At 39.4% G+C, this 21,892-nt stretch overlaps 1 protein-coding gene across 9 annotated transcripts in view; it reads left to right on the forward strand.

Annotated features, from left to right (window-relative positions):
• Positions 1–21,892, forward strand: part of si:dkey-237h12.3 (teneurin-3) — a 135,403-nt gene that overhangs the window by 49,503 nt on the left and 64,008 nt on the right. For all 9 annotated transcript variants that reach the window (XM_025910178.1, XM_019364060.2, XM_019364070.2 and 6 more), the window contains 2 exons: positions 11,460–11,685; positions 19,743–19,981. In XM_025910178.1, the coding sequence (XP_025765963.1) occupies positions 11,460–11,685; positions 19,743–19,981 (465 nt within the window). The remainder of the gene's footprint in view (positions 1–11,459; positions 11,686–19,742; positions 19,982–21,892) is intronic.

Raw genomic sequence — 21,892 nt, forward strand, 5'->3', positions numbered from 1 at the left:
TATTTTTTGTTGTTGCAATCAAATTTAAAACACATGCCGTTTTTATATTTTCGTGATAACGTGCTAACCTAAGCTATGAATTTGTAAACATGGTAAATATTAAAATGGCCTAAAATTGCCCAAATAATGTCTAACTGCAATCAAATAAATATTCATGCAGAAAGTGCATAAACAGTATGAAAGATTGACTTGTATTCTAATGGACTCAAACAAGCAGTGTATGTGCATTCTAATCATTTGTGAAGCACCAAAACTGCTAAATACTAACATATTATCATTGTCCCAGAATGCTAGCATGCTAAAATTAACCCAACACTCATTCTAAATACTTATAGACAGCTCATTAGAGGTGTGTCATTTGCAAACATGTCACTTGCAGGAACTATACCCTCGCATTTGTTTGTTAGAATGCCTCTTTAGATATGCATCTTTGAAGCTGCTTTCTTGTCAATTGTACCCAGTGAGAGCCAGAAGTGCATGCAAGAGGAATGGCCAGAAAATAACTGTGAGTAAACTTATGCACCTCCAAGCAAACAAGTGTTTAATGAGACATGCAGGAGCTGATAGAGTGGTCAGCCTTGTAAGTGAGTGGGTGAAATTTCCAGAGCTGACATGTAAGTTTTAGTTTGTGTAATATTTCCTCTGCATTTTTTTGAAGCAGGGATGATGATTAAAAGTTGTTGTAGACTTTGGTGAAATTCTCAGTAAATCTGGGCTATCTTAATGACTTTTGCTGTTTGTATTATTAATAAACTGCAGAAGGATGTTACCTTTAAGCTTGCTTCATAGATCATTTCTTATTGGTGCCAAATAATTCTTAAACAAAATATACTGTTGCTCTTTTAAGGCAGCTATTTGTTATAAGATTTTGACACTTAATGAATATAAAGTGTTGCTCAACTAGGCTGCAAATGTGTGTATTTGTGTGTGCGTGTAGAAAGTGGGATGGAGGCTGTGGTGAGATGGCAGTTGATAAATTGTTGTTATCTTGCTATCGTGGAAAACAATATTAACATGAACGGGGGACTGGTTACATCGACTGAAGTAGGTTCAAGGTATTTTAGTGACCAAATGTTTTGACTTCTGCTGTTTTATGGTTGGGTTTTTGGGTTTTTTTGGCTGACTGAGTTGGCATGGAGAGCACGTAAAAAACCACAATGGGGCTGCACTTGTACATCTGATGTGCTTTGATACACATCAACAATCATTTTGGATCTCTATGTGTATTTGTAATATATATTTCAGTCTGGATTACTTGCTGCCAAGCCTATTACAGTACACGAACAACAAAAATAGGCTCTGAGAAATGCTGCTTTGATAAGCCTCGGCTTATCACCCACACATTTCATCCCTTCTAGTGTCCTTATTCAAGAAATTTGGCAATATTTTAGGCTACCTTGTAGTCATTTCCGTGAGCTTTCCTTTGTGTGTGTGTGTGTGTGTGTGTGTGTGTGTTCCTGCAGTTCCTTCTAAAGCAGCCTCTGGAGAGACAGCAGAGGAGGTATGTATGAGTTGGATGCCTCCTTGACAACACCTTGGAGGTAAAAATCAATGTCTGCCAAACAAAGTGAAATGTTAGGCTGCAGCCAATACATGACAGATGAGGCTTAGGCTGGTATTTTCTAAGGTGAATGAAGACTGGAACGCAGACAGCCCTGTCTGCTGATGTCAAGCAAAGGAGCATTAGAGAGATTTTGAAGGACAGTACATCTGACTTCCCTGATTACTTTTATTATTGATTAACAGGATGTGGACATGTGTGAGAGCCACTCTGAAATGGAAAGGGGATGAGGTTGAAAATTAAGAACGACCGCACGCCAGATTAAACTTTAAAGGCCAGTTTCACTAATGAATTGTGATGCCGGGCCACTCAAGAGACTTTGCCTCCAACTGGGGTTGTACCAAAGTAGTTGTCTTGATTAGATTGGATTAGTCCTCAGATCGGAGCAGCGTTCTGCTTCATAGGATGACCAAAATTGTTTGATAAGTCACATTATTTCACAGCCGAATGACTTGTATTTTGCGTCTAACAAAAAACAAAACAAAACAAAAAAACTTGCACTTTCCATGTCAGTGCTCAGCACAAAGAGTTTTAGGAGGATCCCAGTTTCCTCACGGTGGAGCTCAGACTATGCAGCTGAATTGTAGCTGTAGAAGCTGCATGTCTAGCCTGGCACATTAGTGGAGAAAACACTGTGTTGCTACCTTATGCATGATCAGTCTTCTCAACTCCAGCAGTGACCTCAGCGCAGAGCCGTGGGCCATATCATGTTGCTGATTGAGCATGCACCAAGCCTCAGAGGGTAAGCGGGTTACATCTTAGTTCGTCTTGCAGAGAGAAGCAGAGGGTGTTCTGAAGTAAAATTCCAAAACATCAGTAGTGCTAGAAGGCTTTTCTCAGTGGGCTTTAAAGTGTGTGTGCACGCCTGTGTGCGCACACGTGTATAGACTGTACTGCCTGACACATGCTTGCACACATAAAGTTTATCACCTATGCCCATGGAGGATATTAACATCTGTAGCACGACCCTCCCCACCACTAGAAGGCACAAGTCGGTGAATACTATAAGAATAAACCAATGATTTGTCCTATTATTATTCTTGTCCCGTGCTCTGCTCTGTGGCCAAGAGTAATGCAACAGTGGGGTATCAATTCATAGCCTTGGCCTCAGGAAAGCTCTTTGGAAAGCAGAGGGATTTTCAGACTGTCTGCTGTAGCTCCAGCTCTCAAGCCAGACACTGCAAGAAATGTTGGCCTAGTGAATTATATGTGGGATAGTTGGAAGGAGACAGGTAAGGGGGAGATATAAAGGCAAACATGTACTGTTTGTTCATTGTAGTGCATTTGATAAAGAGACTTGGTTGGCTCAAACATGCAGTTTGCTCTATTCCTAACCAGAAGGAACAGTTTAATCTTTATTTTCTGCTGCCTCTTTTACATTTCATTGTATTCCACTGTTGCAGTGTCATTTATAACACTTTATTCTTGTCTGGGCCTCCCATGAATGCATATAGTTACTATCTTAATGGTAATGGTGTAAAATACCAAAGTATTACAGAGCCCTGCTTGAAATTTTTGCTCACTATAAAATATCAACATCTAGAAAAGATCATCCTATTTGTTTATTCATTGTGGTGTGAAAGATACACATTATAAATCTCCTTCTTCTCAAATTTCCTCACAATGAAGGTGAAAATTAGTCATCTCGTGCAAGTGGAGTGCATCCAATTGAGAACAATATGCCAACAATTAATCAGGAAAAGATAGGCTTTCTCATTTTTAGATGAATACTCTGTCCTTTGTCTTATTTCCCCACAAACTGAGCGATTTGCACAGGAAATGCAATTATAGCAACCATTGGAAATGACTGTGCCACTACAACCAAGAGTGGTTTGTTTTTTTTCCTGCAACCATTTTCTCAAGTGATTGGAGAAGCGAGCTGTAAATGAATGAGGAGGCACATGAATAGTTCTCAGAATACACGTCATATTTTATGACCCCTAAGATCATGCAGACAACTTTTTTTTTCTGTAATTACTCATTCAGATCTATATTGCTTCATTCAGGGAAGTGAGTCACATTTCAGCAGAAATGGATAACATTGTTTTGTTGCTAATGCTGAGAAGCTTGGTGCAGTCAAAAAAATATGTTGCTTAATATTCTCCAGCAATCTTCTGAATGTTCAAAAGCTTTTCTGCGGTGCCTAGGACCACCCCAGCTAAAGTTTCATGTTGGCTCCATCAGGCAGTCATTGCTGGCTCTTACTGAAGGCTCAAGCCATTCAACCCACCACGGTAATTTAGATAGAGTGAATCACTACTCTCAAGGCCAAACACTCATAGGGAAAGTCAGAAACTGGCGATTTCTTCTCAAAATAATGCCACAAGAACCTTTGAAAAAAGAGATTACCAGCAAAAGCACTGGACATAAACACATTCTGAGAAAAGCAAGTCTCTCCTGAGTCCTGATGTCTTACAAGCTGGTGATTTGTTTATATTGTACAGCTTATTATATTGTAGTTAACTGTGCTCCCACTCTTCTTTCAAAATCAAACAGGAAGATGAAGTGATAGGAAATGACAGACTGCTGCAGTTACTGTCAATAGCATGTTAAAGATGTAAACAAACTGGCAGATCAAGAATTTGCGGCTAGCGTGAGGGTTGCAAATTTATGCTGTATATTTGAGACTGGGAAATATGATCTTTAATGTCTGAATGTTTAGAGAAATCTGACTGACTGACAGCAGACTGTCAAACTGGTGTGGGATACTCTTAAAGCAAATGAATTGTTTTATATCAGTAAATTAGATGATTATTTCTTGTGATTAATCCACAGAGAATTGTCGACTAGTAAACTTCAGACATTTTAAAGCATTCTAAAAATGGCTGTGAGATATGTGTAGACTTCCATCATCTCAGCTGATGACTCACTGCTTTATTTTGTCATGATGCTGCTACAAAAAATTGAATCATAGTAACACTGATCATGTAATGTGTTACATTATATGTGTTTACATATAATCCCTTGTGGTAATCTATAGCCAGTTACCAAATAGTGCAGATCCACTTTGGGTGATTATTAAAATATTTATTTCTTCTTGTTTCAATTTCGAGTGCTTCTTTAGATCAAGTATAAATTTTAGAAAAGTGAGAACTGGCACACTTCCCTGTGGACTGTTCCTGGTTTCTGTAGGTTTAAGAAAACACAGTGGTACGTGCAGTGTCAGTGCTTAAAACTGTGCTGCCTGCGCCGAACTTAGAAACTGTAGCATTTTATCTAGGTGCGAACACGATCTCGCTGGACAAACAAGGAAGCCGAAGCTGTCCACACATGAATAAATACAACCAAGTGTTTTGTCAGCAGGCTAATTGTCAAAGCAGCTTTTGAGAAGGAGTGTAATTACTATGTAATCGGAGAGCTGTCAGAAAGAACTGCTAAGCAGTCATCATCTGTATGATGATCTGCCATCTGTAGCAATGTCTGGAGGAGAGAGAGGGAGAGAGAAGAGGAGAGATGGAAAAACAGTAATGTGAAGCTGCTCGCATTCACTGCTCTCCGATGGGTTCAACTTTCTAAGTGTATTTACAAATCATACGTTAGAAATAAATGGCAGAGATTTTGAGTCCAATGTGAGTTGATGAATGCCTATATGGCTGTGTAGGAGCACATTATGTGTGGGTAAATGGAATGTCTGTTTCTATAATGCAATAATTATGTAATCCCTGAAATATTGGTTACATCCCGATTCCCCTGCTAAGAAATGGCTTAAAAGAAATTTCTGTCTTTGATCAGACAGAAAGTCAGGAGAAGAGTGGGCAAGGCTGCAAAAGCACTGAAGGTACTCTGGCAGGAAATATGATGGAATTCACACAGCTGCTGCTTCTTCTTCTTCTTCTTTTTCTTCTTCTTCTTTTTTTTTCCTCAAAACCCCAAGTCCCTGAAAATTGCCAACTCTCTTTGCAGAGTAAATCCCCAAAACTCACCTAGGGCAAGGTTGTTCTAATGGTTCCAAATTCCACTGGGTACTGCCCCCCAACCCCCCCAGCCCCTCCCCATTACGAAACACCACCCTCACTCCACCTTCAGGGCTTCTCAGTGAAAAGCTGCTGTCTTTTTTCACTACTAAAGAATACTGCTGTCTTCAACAGCTGAGGTGAAAAGAAATGTAGCCATTGATGAGAAAGAATTTATTGATTTGAACATCCTACCTAGTCTAGATGGCTTGTTTTATCATAGAGTCCATTTATTATTCATTTCACATAAAAGTCAAACTGGGATTTTTTTTAAGTGATCTCCCATTTTTAACAGTATGTTTTCTGAAATTCAATCAAGCAGAGTGAAGGTTCTGGATTTTATTTTCATGTTTCTCTTTTTTTCACTGTTTCTTTTTGCATTTTTTCTGTAATTGTAAATATTCCTCTGTGCGTATATAAAAAGGAAGAAGAATACCTTACGCAGTAATAGAAAAGCTACGGCCTCCATAAGTTATCTGTGATCTGTTTTGATGGAATTCTTGTGATGCACACATACTGCAATTTTCCTATTGGTGAAGGGCAAGCCAGTCAAAGCAAATGCCCTTTCAATTCCATTAGCAGTTGCATCAGTCTCTTAATGGAGAGTAAAATGGCACAAGACCTTTTGCAGTACTTATACAATGAATATGAAAAGGCTTTCACTAAGCCTGCCAAGCTTAGTGGGTGCAAAACGGCTTTTAATTGTGTCCCAACTCAGTGTTGGAACATTATGCGCAGTATTCCAGGCTTGTCAATGCTTTAATCAAAAAAATATATTTTCAAAGGATGAACATCATAGAAACCTAATTGGTCTAAATGCCCCAGTATCAAGAAGGGGTATGAAACAGATTCTAGAAAATGTAGTAATAGCTTAACTCAGCTTACCGACAGTGATAGCCTCTGTTACTGTTATTCAGAATTAGGGCTGCCACAAACGATTATTTTGATAGTCGACTAGTCACCGATTATTTTTGCGATTAGTCGACTAATCAGATCAAGCATCCATTGAACGTAAAACATACAGCTTATTGCACCAGCATGCATCTGCTCTTATATAACTATCATTATCTTACAGCTTTAAGTGTTTAAGGTATGTGCTAACTAAAAATAAAGACAAGATGATAGTTTATTGAATTGAAATTTGCAGATTGTTTCGGAGGCGTCTGCTCCTTGCTATCTAAAATATAACAGGACACCGGAGTATATTCTCAAGCATCTCACACTTCTGATAATCACTCGTCTGCTTGACGTTTATTCAGCTGTGTAAAAACTATAACTTTCATCTCAGCCAAACCGATTTACTCAGGAACAAATAAAATACTGAAAAAAGCCAAACAATAACATTTTTAAGTTATCTAAGTGACTTATATATATCATGTTTAACCTGAGTAGCGAAAGACGGCGGTGGGTTTGAAAACGATTTGCCGGGAGTCCGGTGTTCTCACCGGCTCTAGTGAGCCTTCAACCCCAGCTAGCTATCGAGCTAGTGGGTAACAGACATCTCCGAAAACGTCGGAGCGCTTTTGAAAATATGTGGTGTTTTGATAAACTGAGCAGATATTTGAAGTTTACACAGCTACATTCCCGCCTGAAAATATGTTAAACGTTTATTTTGTGACCCAGAAAGAATAATAAGAGTAAAATTAAAACTAACTAGCTGCCGCCATTGTTGGAAACTGAGGAGGGCCGCGATGGGTCGCGCTATGAATTCTGGGACAGTTTCTTCTTCGGGGTTTAACGGCAGCTGGCATCCCTGTGCATGCAGTGCTGCCATCTTCTGTTTCAGTCCGTTATTACACTCTTAAATCCTACTAATTCCTGCGTCTTTTGCGATCTTACAAAGCTTCAAACGACGTGTCGACTATTAAATTAGTCGTCGACGATTTTGATAGTCGACGTAATCGTGACTAGTCGACTAATCGTGGCAGCCCTATTCAGAATGGACCAAATCTGTGAATAGACTCATCTAAGCTGTTTTAGATTGTCTGCTTTACCGAGCAAAAAATGTTTTCTATAAAAGCTGTGTAGGGGTGTCGTCCTTGTGATAGACATTTCTGGTTCACTAATACCGCCCAGTGCACTTTTCCCTTGTAAACACACTGCAGTAGGAAAGTCTTCAGATCACAAACTTCTAAAAACAGAAATTAAAAACAAAGATCCACCCTCGTTGGTGTTTATGCAAATATGCAGGGGCTTCATAAATCTACATTTGATACCGCAAGCGTCATTAAGATGAGAATGAGTCTGTCATTTCAGCACTTGCATGCAGTATTAATCACAAAGGTCCTTTTAAACCATGTTGCTGATGGAGATGATGACAAGCTGAAGTTGAGGAATTATGCAAAGGAGGCATCCGTCTTGATCTGATTTCAAAGCAAAGCCCCATAAACCACACAGCTGTTTCATCTGCCTTTCTAGTCACTAAGTCTTCACATTAAAGGGCAGCTTAATTCCCTCTGTGTCTTGATGGAAGACAATGCCAGGTTTCTTAAAGGTTCATTGTTTTAGTTTGCTTCTTCTTTTTTTTTTAAACACACAGTCCAACATCTGCTAGGCCGTGGATAATGTAAATGAAATTGCTATGGCACCATAAGCCCATAATTTAGCATGGTTTGCTTTTCAAGCCTTCAACTCTGACAGTGAAGTTCACAGAGAATGTGCAGTGGACTGCTACTCTCCTGCTACCACTTTTTCCTCATTGGTTAACATGGAATCAGAAGGAGAGAGGGTGTCTCAGACCATGTCCTGAGTGAAATTGGATTCAAACTCACATCTCAAATTAGAGACCAGAAACCATTGCACCTCACACTACTCTGATATAGGAACACCTACTGTGTGCAGGGAAATTGATCACATGAAAAAAAAAAAGTATGTGTTGTTATGACCTATACATACAGCCTAGGATTTCATAATGTCCTGACTTGAAAGGCTCGATAGTGTATGAAATGTAGCATGCTATTAAAATGTTGATTCTTATAATGAAATACAGACAAGTCTCTTTTAGAAGCTCACCATTTGATCTTAACCAGACAAAGATTAAGGGGATGACATATGTTTGCATAATTAAAGTCCACACAGAGTTGTGTTTCAGATATAAACACTTAAAAGAGCAGAACTCTGTAATATATCTCAGTATAATTGTTCAAAGAGTGAGGTGGTCAATAGGGTTACTCCCTAGATTTATACTGTGTATGTGCTGATATAGAGAGACGCCATTTCATCAAGCTTCCTAAGACTGTTGCTTCTCCCTCAGTGTGATATCGAGAATCTGGTATATTTACCACATTTTGAGACAGTTTTTGGCACTTTCTGTTTAGGTAAACCATTGAAAAAACTGTTTTTTTTGTTTTTTGTTCAGTGGCTGCTACATCTGTCTTTGTAACAGGCACCTCAGTGGATTGTTGCACAGCAGCCTTGTAGCAGTTTGTAAAGCACTGCATAGGATCCGGCTTAATGTAGTTCATGGGGTTTTATGTTCTCTTAGTTCATTGTGGGATTATACATTCAAATGCTGCATGACAAATCCTACTCCTTTGAAGGTTTTGGGAATTTTGTGTTTACTGAGCGTTTTGCTTAGCATGTGCTCTGAGATTAAAAAAAAATGAAAAAGCTTATTTTCATGTTATAGTTCAGGCATGCCTTTAACATGTTGAATCATCAGAAATTGATTCAGGAGTAATCATAAACTGATGACAGAGGAAGTGTTCAGACTCGAGGCTCATCTTTTTGCTTACGGTGGTGGCACTGCTCCCAAAAACCATAATCCACCTGCGCTGCGTACCACATTTTTATGGGTTTGAAGTAAGTTCCATTTTCAAACTCTCAGGGTAAGTTGCAAAATAAACAAGAGTAATTAAGGCATTAAAACAAAGATTTGTTCAGATCTCCCATGTGCAGTATTTATAATGTGTAACGGTTGGACAGATTGTTTTTGCGAACTGATTTTAGTGAAATATTTAATTTGATTGGTTGGAGATTATATTCAGCTTCGTTAAAATCCTTTTGTAGTCACTAAAAAGTAATGTGCCTACGTTTGGCTTTTTAAAATAATATTTTCTTGCTGTAAACATTTCACTTGCTTCCACGTTAGATACTTTTTTGTGTTTTCGTCTGATTGTCCCCTCAGCTGCATTCTCCTTTCCTGCTCATTGACATTTCACTGGTACACTGGTGCATGCTGATTACATGAAAGTGCTTCTGCTGGAAAGTGGAGCTCACGGGTGCTGCAGGCTCATACAGTGGAATTAGACCCAAAGGTGAAGTAAAACCAGCCAGTGTTGATAGATAATCCACATTTCTATTAGCCTACTTAGCACTTTTCTAATAGAGCTCATAGTCTAGCCTGGGAGATGAGTGGGCTGCTGTGTTTTTCGTTATTACTAAGTCATGTCAACCATATTTTTTTTTTAAATACTCATACTGTAGCTGATCTTAGGCAATTAGCGTTCAGAACTGACTTTGAATGTGGTGATGTCAGGTGATGAGAGGCTTGTGTTTGATTGGATTTGATAAAACTCTAATCATGGGCCACAAAAAGGAGGAAAAAAACAACCTTCATCTGCGTCTGATGATTTGCTTTTATGGACTTTACGGCCACATGCTGATGCTATGTAATTGCAGTCAAGAATTAATTAAATTTTGATTGGCCTTCTGAACCAGCATTGTGGACTCTTGTCACTACTGATTCTGCTCTGTCACGTCCATCTGTGTAACTTTGTGTCTAGCTGTCTATGTGAAGACCTACCTCCTCGTTCATGCGTCTAAAGATGAAAGTGATGTTCTTGGAAATTATAATATTAAAAAGCCATGTGTATGTGTGTATGTAGGTGCACGTTGCTACTGCATGTGAAAAAAAGCCTAAAGTTTTTTCTTTTTTTACTTACTTGAAGATTTTTCCTTGCTGTGAATGGCTTTCATGTTTCCTCTGAGCTATATGGAACTAAATGGCTCATTTGCCAGAACTGAATAGGTTGTTTTACGCATAGGGTTGCACACTGAAAAGTGAAAGCACATAGACAAGGATGCAAATTGCTTGGTCATTAAAGGATCCTTTCAAAATGATGACTTGAGTCCTTTCAATGAAGTTGTTCCTTGCAGCCAACAGAGCAGATTTTGATCCTTGTGTACATTGTTGAGTAAGCAAAGGTTAAATCATACACTGAAAATCAGTGTTCATGTGCTGTAAATTTAAACTCCTAGGCTTCTAGGCTTCATAAAAAATCATGCTGTCAGTGCAAAAACAACAGGAGCTCCTAAAAAAAAAAAAAACACAACTCCCGACTTTTTCAATATTCTTCAGGCTCTCTGTAAGGCAAGAAAGACGATACCCATTTGGGGCTCATTGGAGCAAATCAGAATTGTCAGCACTGTGGGTTTTTACCTTTTAAACAGGGAAGATGGATAGATAATCACCACATGCCATTCTGGGGGCCAATTACACAGCTTTGTGTGAAATTGGAAAACCTGTTCTCTCAGAGCTCTAATGGATGTTCTGGTCATTAGTTATTTGAGAGTCTTCTCTGGCTGTAATCAAACATGAAACATTGCGTTAAGCGCCCATAAAAGAACAGCTGCCTCTCTAAGTGACCTTCTGTTTAAGAGAACCCAACTGTCAGCCATGTGGCGTTTTGTGACAATTATTATGTGTATCGCCATAAAAGCAGTTCTTATTTCCTGTTTTTTTGCAGTGGTTGCATCTCATTTTAATGTCTTGCTCTCGGTTGTATTTACCTTTCTGGGTCTGTTAAGTGGCACTGTGCTGTCATAGCTCGCATATAAGGCAAATGCATAATCTTACCCATCTGCTCTCTCTTCGCAGTCGCGTCGCTTCAGTCCGGGTGTAATTTTAATCAGCAAAATAAATTATTTATTATTTAGATTTTCCCACTATTAGGGATACTTAAACTCCTATGCTGATGCCTGTTTTTCTCTTGCCTCCTCTCCAGGTGACCATCTGTCAAGTCAGCAAGCTCCACCTCCTCTGCCACCAGCTCCACCCCCACACAAGCAACACCCCTCCATCACTTCCCTGAGCCGCAGCTCACTGGCCAATCAAAGGAGCCCGAGTCCACCACCCACAGCCGGCCTGGCGGCTGACTTGCAGAGTACGGCGGAATGCGTCCAGCTGCAGGACAGCTGGGTCCTGGGCAGCAATGTGGCCCTGGAGAGCAGGTGAGTGAACCATGGTGACCTACAACAGAACTGAAAGATTCAGGTCCAGATGTTATACTTGATGTATTTTCACCACTTTATATGCTGCATTTTTCATTTGAAAAGTGAGGGAAGTGGAAGTTGGCATGTCTGTGTGCTGCATGTTGAATTTTAATGCTTTTTTTGGTCACGTGTTTCATGTGTCCTAAATCTGGTGACCTGTCTCATTAATCCACCGGCCTGTTTGATGTGCTTTTAAGACATCAGCCCATATTTCTAAAACTTACAGTCAGAGTTATCACTGACTCAGTCTGTCATTAATGAACCCGCAGTTTGTTTTTTGTTGCCAAAAATGAGCTTTATATTTGTGTTTTTATGCTTTCTGCACATCTTTGTGATCATTTTAATGATCTGCACGGACCCATATACACGATCAGTGGTGGAAGAAGGCACTGAATACTTGGCAGTTTTAGTAAATGATAGTCTTGTTGGTAGCTTGCATCTTCCCCAACAACAGCGGGGTCTCCAGCAGCCGAGGCCGTGGAACACAGAGAATTTCACAACACAAATTTTTAATAGCTGATGATTTTATTAATGTTTTGGTGTCATTCCTACAAACATGAGATGGTCACTCTATAGTTTAAGGATTTCTCGACCAACTTTTAAAGTGATATTACACTGACACATGTTCATGACATAATATAGTTCCCAATATACCAGTTCATCACATTTCTACATTTTGTATGAATCTAAAGGGGTGATTGCTAAGTCGGAGAGACACAATGAGAAGGAAAATACATGATTAGGGAGAAGTATGTGAATATCACTGAACTTGACAGTTATAATCAGAGAGGCCATAACTTAACAAGAAACTTGGTAAGCAGAGAGTGTGTTATACCAAAATCTGCTGTGCAAGACACTACTTTGTCATAAGAGCCACTGCCAAGTTTTCCCCCTGAAACATTAGTTACATCTTTCTTAATCAGTGAGCTCAAAATATCCTGGCTAATGAAGTGTGGTACATTGCGCTGTGACTCAGAAATGGCCTAGAGTAGATGATTGCATTCTAGCCTGATATTTCACTGGCACAGTGTCCCCTTTCTGAGGCTCAGATGAATGTAAACTTTGAATTTTGCGTGTGGCAGCATGGCGTAACAACCTCCTATGATCTGACTGAATCAATTGGGATACGTGGTGACAGTCTCACTTTCTCGGGAAGATGCGGTGATTGAATACTAACCGCTCAATGACCTTGAGCTGTCTTAGCTGTATCGACAAAACAATATGTGCACACCTATCATCAGCTGAGGCATAAATCACTATCACCACAGTGGACTCTAAATCAAGTGCTTGTCAGTGGGTGGGAACAGGGGGTTGCCGAGAACCAACTGGGCCAAAAGGGAAGACCCGGTTCAGCACATAATTACAGATGTCAAGAAAACCACCAGGTTGGGAAATGTAAACAGAAGCTCAAGAAAGTATTCATTAGGCAGCCTTCAGGGGGTTTGGGGGCAGCAAAGTCCTGGCACAGCACATAAGAAGGTGGCCCAGAGTACCACAGGGATATGAATCTCTTTTGATTCCTCAACAGTGACTTGAATTTTATTTCTGACGGAGCGTAGTAGACGTGGCCATATGCGCAGACAATAAATAATTCTGTACAAGGCAGTTGATTAAAAAAGTGTCAAGTATAAATCATAATGTTATGATCTAGTTTAATATATTTCCTGTGACATCAAGACCTCCTTGAAAATAAAGCACTCATTTGACAGCATTAGCTACTTTTACAGCAATTAGCCATAATGAATTTCGTGTGTGTAACCTCCCATAAAAGTGTTGGGCTTCAAAGCACGAGTGCACTAATTTGACTCAATACCAACTAGCTTTCACAATGAATAGCTTTCAGTGTTCTTTAAAATGACTGAAGTGCTGCACTCAGTAACTACTGCTGTAACTCCTGCTCATTATTATATGGTGTGCGAATATCACTGATCCCACTGTGATTATGCTGCCAAAGCTGTGTTAAAAATCAGAGTTTGATTTTGCCTCATTTACTCCAGCAGTTTAAACATATTAAACATATACATTAAGCAGATGAAGAAAAATTCAAATGAAACAGTCATCAATTTGTTTTACAACTTGGACCCAGCTATAATTTGTAAAGGAAAAACATTATCATATACTTTTTAAATAACTGTATAAATGTATTCGAGGTGAGCTTTTGTGCTAGGATCGTTTAATGTAAAGGGCTCAATTAGCTGACAAGTACATGTTCAGCTTTATATTCGCTGTTATTCTGAAGAGCTAAGGAGACATTCAGATCCTTAAAAAAAAGTGTGGAGTAGTTTTAATAAGCCCCCCAGGTTTTCCCCCTTACTCATGACTTGGCTTCACTTTTCTGTGTGATATTTTCAATTAGAAATATTCAATTGAATTTCATTGTAAAACGAACTGTCATGTCTCTTAAGAGACCGGTGTACATCTGGAGTAATTATTCTTGAGCAGTGCTTAATCATTTGGGTGATATGGTATCAGTAATTTTGATGCCTTTATGGTGTAAGCTATAAACTCTGTGTGTGTTCCGCTGTATAAAAGACATGAAGGTGTCTGCTTTCCTAAATGTCCTTTGGAGCAAGTTTCAACATTTTTTTTTCACTCCTTTTCAATGAGATTCAAGTAGGAAAGTCGTTATGACATTTGAGGATGATTCCTTTGAAGGCCAGCATAGCCACACGTTGCAGTTATAAATGTACTGTCAATCCTCATTGGATTCATGCATCATGGGAGTCCTTTGGTGAAATGAAATTATGTCTCTGCTCTAAAATCATCATGTGTCCCTCAGATACTGCATTTTCCTCATGGAAAATGTACTAGAATTGTTCTCGGGGGTGAAAAAGAACTGCAGAAGTAATCCAAGAGGATTTGGTTTATGCGTGTGCGTGCGGAGTTGTTTGTGTGGGACGCACATGTAAATCATGACTCAGACAGTCATGCTTCAGATAACAAAGGAGAAAGGGAACTTTTTTTTGTTCTTGTACAACAGCCACTGTGTCATGATTGCACCAGAACTGATTAGTCATGTGTAAGACACCAGCCAACTAGCCTTTTGGAAGAGAAAGGAGCATGCAGTGATGGCTGGTTACCTGCCAAAATGGATGGTGGTGTAGACAAAGTGGTAATCCTCAAGACATTTTTTTTCTTTTTCTGCATGTTTTGCTTTTTATTTATTTTGCCAACATCGTTGGTGCCAAGCACATTTCTGTGGTGTTTCCAGGTTTCTGCATTATTTCCCTCTAGCCTTTATTTTAGACTAGTCTATAAACAACTGCTGCTGGTGCTGCTGGTGGTGGTGGTGCTGCTGCTGCTGGCAAAATGTAGTGCATCTTTTTTAAACATGAACAGTGTTACATTATAAGGAAAACTAGATTCATCTAAAAGACACATTATAAATGTAACCTTATTGGAAGGAACCACAAATATATCTCAAAACTGGGTCTCATGCAGACTGTCTCAGACATGGTGTTATGCTATAAAAAACACATCATTGTATACATAAAAACTAAGCTATCAAACCTATTCAGATTCACTAAATACGATAAAATCCATGTGCATATCTGGTGGAGTGACTCGAGATGGAACCATGCTGATCAATGGCACTAAAAAGTGTGGTGACGCAAAAATACATTCACAGTGCAGAGCTAGCTCTAACAGATTAGCACTTGCTTGCACACCCGCTGTTGAGAGGGCAGGTGCTAATCTGGAGGAGAGACCATAACTGCAGCAAGTGTGAAAACAAGTCACCGCAATGCCAACTCACATCTGTAGTCTTTTTTCGGCCGTATTTAAAGCAGCCTGATTATTCCAGCTCTCACCTTGAAATGCTAATGCTAACACTGAAAGCGGCTAATGGCCAGATTACATATTCGGAGGGCTTCGATTTACATTGTTTCTAGTGTGCTCTCTCACCCCGACAGCTGGAGGTTAGCCGTAGACAAATCCACCCACTCACTGTTTAGTCTTTTGTCCTCTATGAGGATTTTTTCAAATGTCATCATGATGACAAGCAATGTTGTGAGAGCAGAGGAGACCAGGCTGGCTGCTGCTTTTGTGTTTTCGGGCATCTCAATGGGACAGACAGGCGTGCACACAAACACACTGCGATCACACTGACACACAGCCATTCACTCGCTCTCTATCCCTTTCAGTCTCACACTCTCTTGATTGTCTCTTTTCCCTCTCGCTCACTCACAACACACCACACTGCTATCACTGGGGCTGGCTGGATTAGCATAGTAATGTGCCTTGTTGCATCACACTGGCTGTAATCAATTACAGCCGGTCATCCAGTGTCTATAGCTGCAGACATTTACACTAGTCTGCTGTTTGTTAATCATGTCCAACAGCATTTCATCTTTAGACCCCTTCAGTCTTCTCTTTAGAGAAAAGTGGGGGCAAACATGAAAACCATCAGCACTAGAATTACTGAAAACGCCAAGTTCAATAAACGTCCGATATAAGAATTAGTCTTGGTAAGGCTGGTGCACACACATTCTAACAACTTTCAGACTGACCCTGCATTCTCAAGTACGAAGCAAAGAGAGATTTAACTGATGCAAGTATACCTGATTTTACAGTTTTAAACCACTAATGGATGTGCCATATGTTCTTGGTAATTATACACTGATTAGCCTCAACACTAAAACCAGTGACAGGTGAAGTGAATAACACTGATTATCTCCTTACAATGACATCTGTCAGGGCCTGGATATATTGGGCAGCGAGTGAACAGTTCGTCAAGCCGATGTGTTGGAAGGAGGAAAAATGGGCAAGTCTGAAGATCTCTGAATTTTGACAAGGGCTAATTTGTGATGCCAAGAAAACTGAGTCAGAGCATCTCAAAAACAGCAAGTCTTGTTAGGATTTCTGGCATGTAGTGGTTAGTAACTACCAAAGGTTGTCTATGGAGGCACACGTGGTGAAACTGCTCCAGGGAGCCCATAGTGATCGCACAAAAAAAAGCTATTGTAGTACAAACTGCAGAAAATTGTAATGATGGCTATGATAGAAAGTTGTCAAAACACACAGTGTGTGTCTACTGTTGAAAGTACCTGCAGTTGGCACCGTGGAGTGTGCATGCCTGTTTTTTGCCTAGAGGAGAGATGGCCGCAAGGTTTGTACTGTGGAAAGAAGAATCAGTGCTAGTATTTGTGTGGATATTACTTGGACATTAAAAACAGATCTAAACATTGGTGCAAATGACATATATTCTTTCTTGGCAACAGTATTTACTGATGGCAGTGGCCATTATCAGCACGATAATGCACTCTGTGACACGGTAAAAATTGTTCAGAAACAGTTTGAGGAACATGACAGATTTTGAACTGTCATGTCGGCTCACAACGACTTGACCCGACCTTCAAATTCCCAAGATCTCAATCCGATCAGGCATCTGTGGGTTTTGTTGGAAAAACAAGTGAGATCTATGGAAGCCCCATCTTGCGACTTATAAGACTTAAAGGATCTGCAGCTAAGGTCTTGGTTCCAGTTACCACAAGACATCTTAAGAGGTCTTTTGGAGTCAATGCCTTGACGGATCAGAGGTGTTTTGGCAGCACTAAGGGGGCTTGCATACTGTTAGGCTGGTGGTTTTACTGGTGTGGCAGATCTGTGAAGGTAGATTTGCATTATTCAGTCAGTTAATCAAATAAACATTGTAAATATCTATGCCATTTTGTTTGATTTGTCTAATAGTTGCTAAAAATGATACTTTGTGTATTTGTTTTTAGTGTCTAGTAGTAGTAGTACTATGTCTCTTTCCTGAGAATGAAAATATAATGCATTCATAGCAATACCCAAATAAAGGACACACAGATTTACTGCGTTTATTTAGAGGCAAAACTGTCTCCAGATCATCTGCCTAACTTGCAATGGGTGTTCACCTTCCTCAGATAGAGTACATAACCCTTTCAGCACACACATACACAAGCACACAAGTCCATGTCTCTTTCTGTCTACCTCATCAGATTGCATCCACTTACACTTAACTCCCCAGATAGCCGTGTCTGTTTGCCTGCGTGTCTGACTACACGTCTGCCGCCTCCAACGTTGTGCAATTTTTGACCTCAATTCATACCCAACTGCATATTATAGAGTCTGCCGCAGCTACAGTACAGATTGTTCCAGACTGAGCGGTCTGAACTTCTCTTGGTTGCAGATGCCCGGTGCATTGTCATTCCAACAGTGAAACCTCATAACCTTTAAATGGAATCCCTGTCTGATCACAATGGCACGTGTCAATTGAGGCATTGAGGAGCCAGACGATACAAATCTGACATTTGTTCTTTTAGTCAAGAATTGATCAGTGGAGGTTTTACCTCAGAGATATGCTCACAGGAGAAACAAGAAACCTGAAATATCAGCGGCACCGCTGAAATACAAGAACTGCATTGTTGTGAAGGTTTATGATGTGTCCTCCTGTCACATGTGTAAAATCTGTATGCTACTAATCAGCTTTACTTAGAGACTAATATTCAGTCTGGAAAAATAAGAATGTAGCAAAAGATGAAAGAATATTTTTTAGGGGCATTCAGAGCTTCCCTGAACTATGTAGCCATGTGTTCATATTATATAATCAGCCAAAGTCTGATTATTATTAGTAAGTGTTACGACATGGATTTTCAGTCTTTAACTGCTCGACTTCAGATTTTTCGCTCAATTAGCCATTCTCAAGCTCTTTAGTACAGAATCACAGTCAGGATTAAAACAGCCTTTACAAAACTTACATTTGAGACTTCACAGATGCTGCACAAATAATTGATGAGCAAACACGGGTTTATCGGTTTATTGGTGTGTTTAAATTAGTGGTTACCGTGGCAACCAACTCCTCCAGGAGAATCTACATAACACGTTAAACACGACTTGTGGAAAACATTGTGTAGGACTTTTAGCAGAATGTGAGAATAAGAAAGCAAATCTGTGCATTCTCTTGCCCTTGGTCTGTGAAATTTGACTAATTTAGCACATTTGTTCAAAGTGGTATTTAAATAACATTTTTTTTTTGTCTTATGTAAGTCGTTGTTTGCCTGGGAGTCTGCATTTTATTACTATATCAGTTTAGATGTTTATATTTATTGTTTTAGTGTTGTCCTCACCTTGTATGCAGTTTGTTTTTTTCTCATAATTTTACAGCACTTAAGCACAAGATGGTCTAGTTCCAGTTGATATTAGGTGGTACAATATGGGTATTTTCAGGTGTAATTTTGTGTGTTACAGGTGTGGGTGACTCATTCATGTGTGAGTACACAAAGTGTTCATAAAGAGAAAAATCATAAATGACGCTGTTAAGTATTTTCTGGAGTACTAAGCTACTTGGGGTGCCTTCCGTTTAGAGTTTACAATACTGGTGTAAAAAACATGTAATCAATTTTCTAACTGTATTCTTCTTTATTTGAACAAAAACGGGCATTGCAATAAGATTATACAGTTGAGGATTGGAAGAACATTTTCAATGCATGGTCAATCTGTCCAATTTCCCTGGCTGTCCACATAAGCCTGAAGGCATTTAGGTATTAATCTCTAAGTAGTGGCAAGAGTGGCAACAAGGCTTAATTCATTTACTTAAGAGCTTTTCACGTGGGGTTTAAAAGTTAATAGGACGATCACTCCGTAGTGCATTTGATTAAACCCTCTTAATTACCCCAGGTATAATGGGCTATTAGCAAAGGCCCAGTTGTAAAAGGGCAAGTGGGAGATGATTGTTTTTATGAGGTACTTCTTGTTCACCTTTTCCAATGTCAGGATTATACAGGATAGTAGATTATAACCCAGTTCCTCCTGTGGTGTGAGCCATGTGGGAGTTGTAGCATTGCTGGGCATATTGAATTCTGATGATTCTTTATGCGTTTAACTATGTAATTTTAATGTGGAATTGTATATGACTATTGGAGGCATACTGGACACAAAACCAGTAGCAATCTGGGACATTTTGTCAAAGATAACCACATCATAACTGTGTGAGGTGGAACCACTGCCTTAATAATGTGACTTAATAATGCTGTTTTTGTTTTGTTTTTCTACAGGCACTTTCTTTTTAAAACGGGCACAGGGACGACACCTTTCTTTGGCGCAGCAGCCCCTGGGTACACCATGGCAACGGGGACTGTTTACTCCACACCTGCGCGCCCTTTGCCCAGAAACAGCCTGTCCAGGGGGGCTTTCAAGTTTAAGAAGTCCCCTAAACATTGCTCCTGGAAATGCACCGCCCTGATTGCTGTAGGCATAGCTGTGGTTCTGTCCATCATTCTCTGCTACTGCATAGGTAAGGCTAAGATAAACACAAATTGCATTTTAAAATCAGAGACAGTTGTTTATGATTAATCTCCAAATGCACAGCACTGTTCACAACTTAATTAGCTTCTTTTTTTTGGTTTGTTAGGTTTTTTGTAAAGAATGTACCTTTTTTTTCAACAAAAGTATATGTCGCTGTTTAGGTTGAGAATAAAGAGTATAAAAGAGGAAAGAATGAAGGAAAATATACAATTTTACCCCCAGACATGATGACGTGATCATAATTCTCATATTTTTCCACTTCAGTCTTAGCTTTAAAAATGCATCATGACTATGTGGCTAATTCAATTCTTAATAAGGGATTATTACGTATGTACCTTACCAAAGCTATTTTATAATTTAAATGCATGCTTTTTAGCACTATGTTCTTAAAATATATGTAGTTAAATAGAATATAACTAAACTCTGCTTCTGTCTCTTCACAGACAGACCTTTAAAAAGAACTATTTTATTATATGTATTTAATGTCTGAATCTTTTCAGTGCCCTATTATGTCTCAATTAGTAATGTCATGATAGCTCTATACAAACAGCCACACAGCAGCAGCACAGGTTGGGTCAGGTGGGAAGACAAAAATAGGAATATAGAACCGGGGCAGGATATCGTGGACATTTGTATCACAGCTTTGGTCTCATTTTCAGTTGTGTTACTTACCTTATTTAAAAGTAATTGAAATTTAAAAGCTCACTCGGTGTAAGTGTTTCTTAATGTCACAATCATAGACACACCTCTTGTCTTAATTTCACAATGTATGTTCCCTATAAAATGTGCACGTCTTATCAGTTCAATACTTCTGCTATACCAGCTTTCTAAATTCGCTTCTCTTCCAAACGTATCCTCCACACACTCGAGTACTCACAATGTTTTGCTGCTGATCCTGTTTGGAAAGAGTTCAGCAGGTGAAAATTTAATCTTTAAATTGCTCATATTACCTGCTACTCTGGGCTGAACATCTTCACCGAGGTCTAAAAACAAGATTTCCCCCTTGATTCTCTGAAATAGCAATTAAGAGCAGATTCAGCCTGAAAATCTAAGCCTCCACTGACAATATTTTTTTGGAACCATATATTGTTTATCGTGCACATATTTACACTGTTAGATGCCAACTGTTCTCATATTTGTAAATTTAAAATTAACCAACCATCTAGCCAGACAAAATGAAGTTTACCCCAAGCTTTGGTTAAAAATATTGCCACTGCATAGTTTTTGTTATTGCCTGACATTGCTTGTCACCTGATTACATGAAAAGCAATTGTTTTTGTGCCAAGAGCAATGTATGTCTTTTATTGTAAGGAGAAAAAATATGACTCTGTCATCTTCATTGACATTTGACAACCTTCAGACAAGCCATTTGGTCAAATGGAACAAATGAGAGGCAAGCTGGCTAGTGTGAATGGAGATGGCATGCCTCTTAATCTCAATGAAGTTTGATCTCTGCCAGGAATATTGCTATTTCACTGCCTTCTCCTTTTTGCAGCAATTGCAGACGTCGCGATATGATTCAGTATCTGACTAAGCTCTCAGTCAGATATGCAGACATGCCATCAGTACACTTTCCAGCAAGACATTCATACTTGTTTCCCTTTGACAGGGGGGTGTGCATCACCCTCACGCTTCTGATCCCCATCTCACAGGCCGACAGGCCTTTCATATCTTTGGGGGTTTCTGTTAAAACGCAGGCATGGAGGGAGGTTCAAATGGCACAGATGGCAACGTCAGAATGGAACAAGTTTGGGAGCTAAACTCTTTTAACAAAGGAAGCAGTTCTAAACTCTTGAAATTTAACCTTGGTCCACAAAGCCTTTGTTGCACTACAACTAAAACCCGTTTATACTGTCAAACAGGAAATGCTTTTATCTCGGTCAGGAAGATAAACTAATGC

The sequence above is a fragment of the Oreochromis niloticus genome, linkage group LG2 (assembly GCF_001858045.2).
Source record: "Oreochromis niloticus isolate F11D_XX linkage group LG2, O_niloticus_UMD_NMBU, whole genome shotgun sequence".
Lineage (NCBI taxonomy): Eukaryota > Metazoa > Chordata > Actinopteri > Cichliformes > Cichlidae > Oreochromis > Oreochromis niloticus.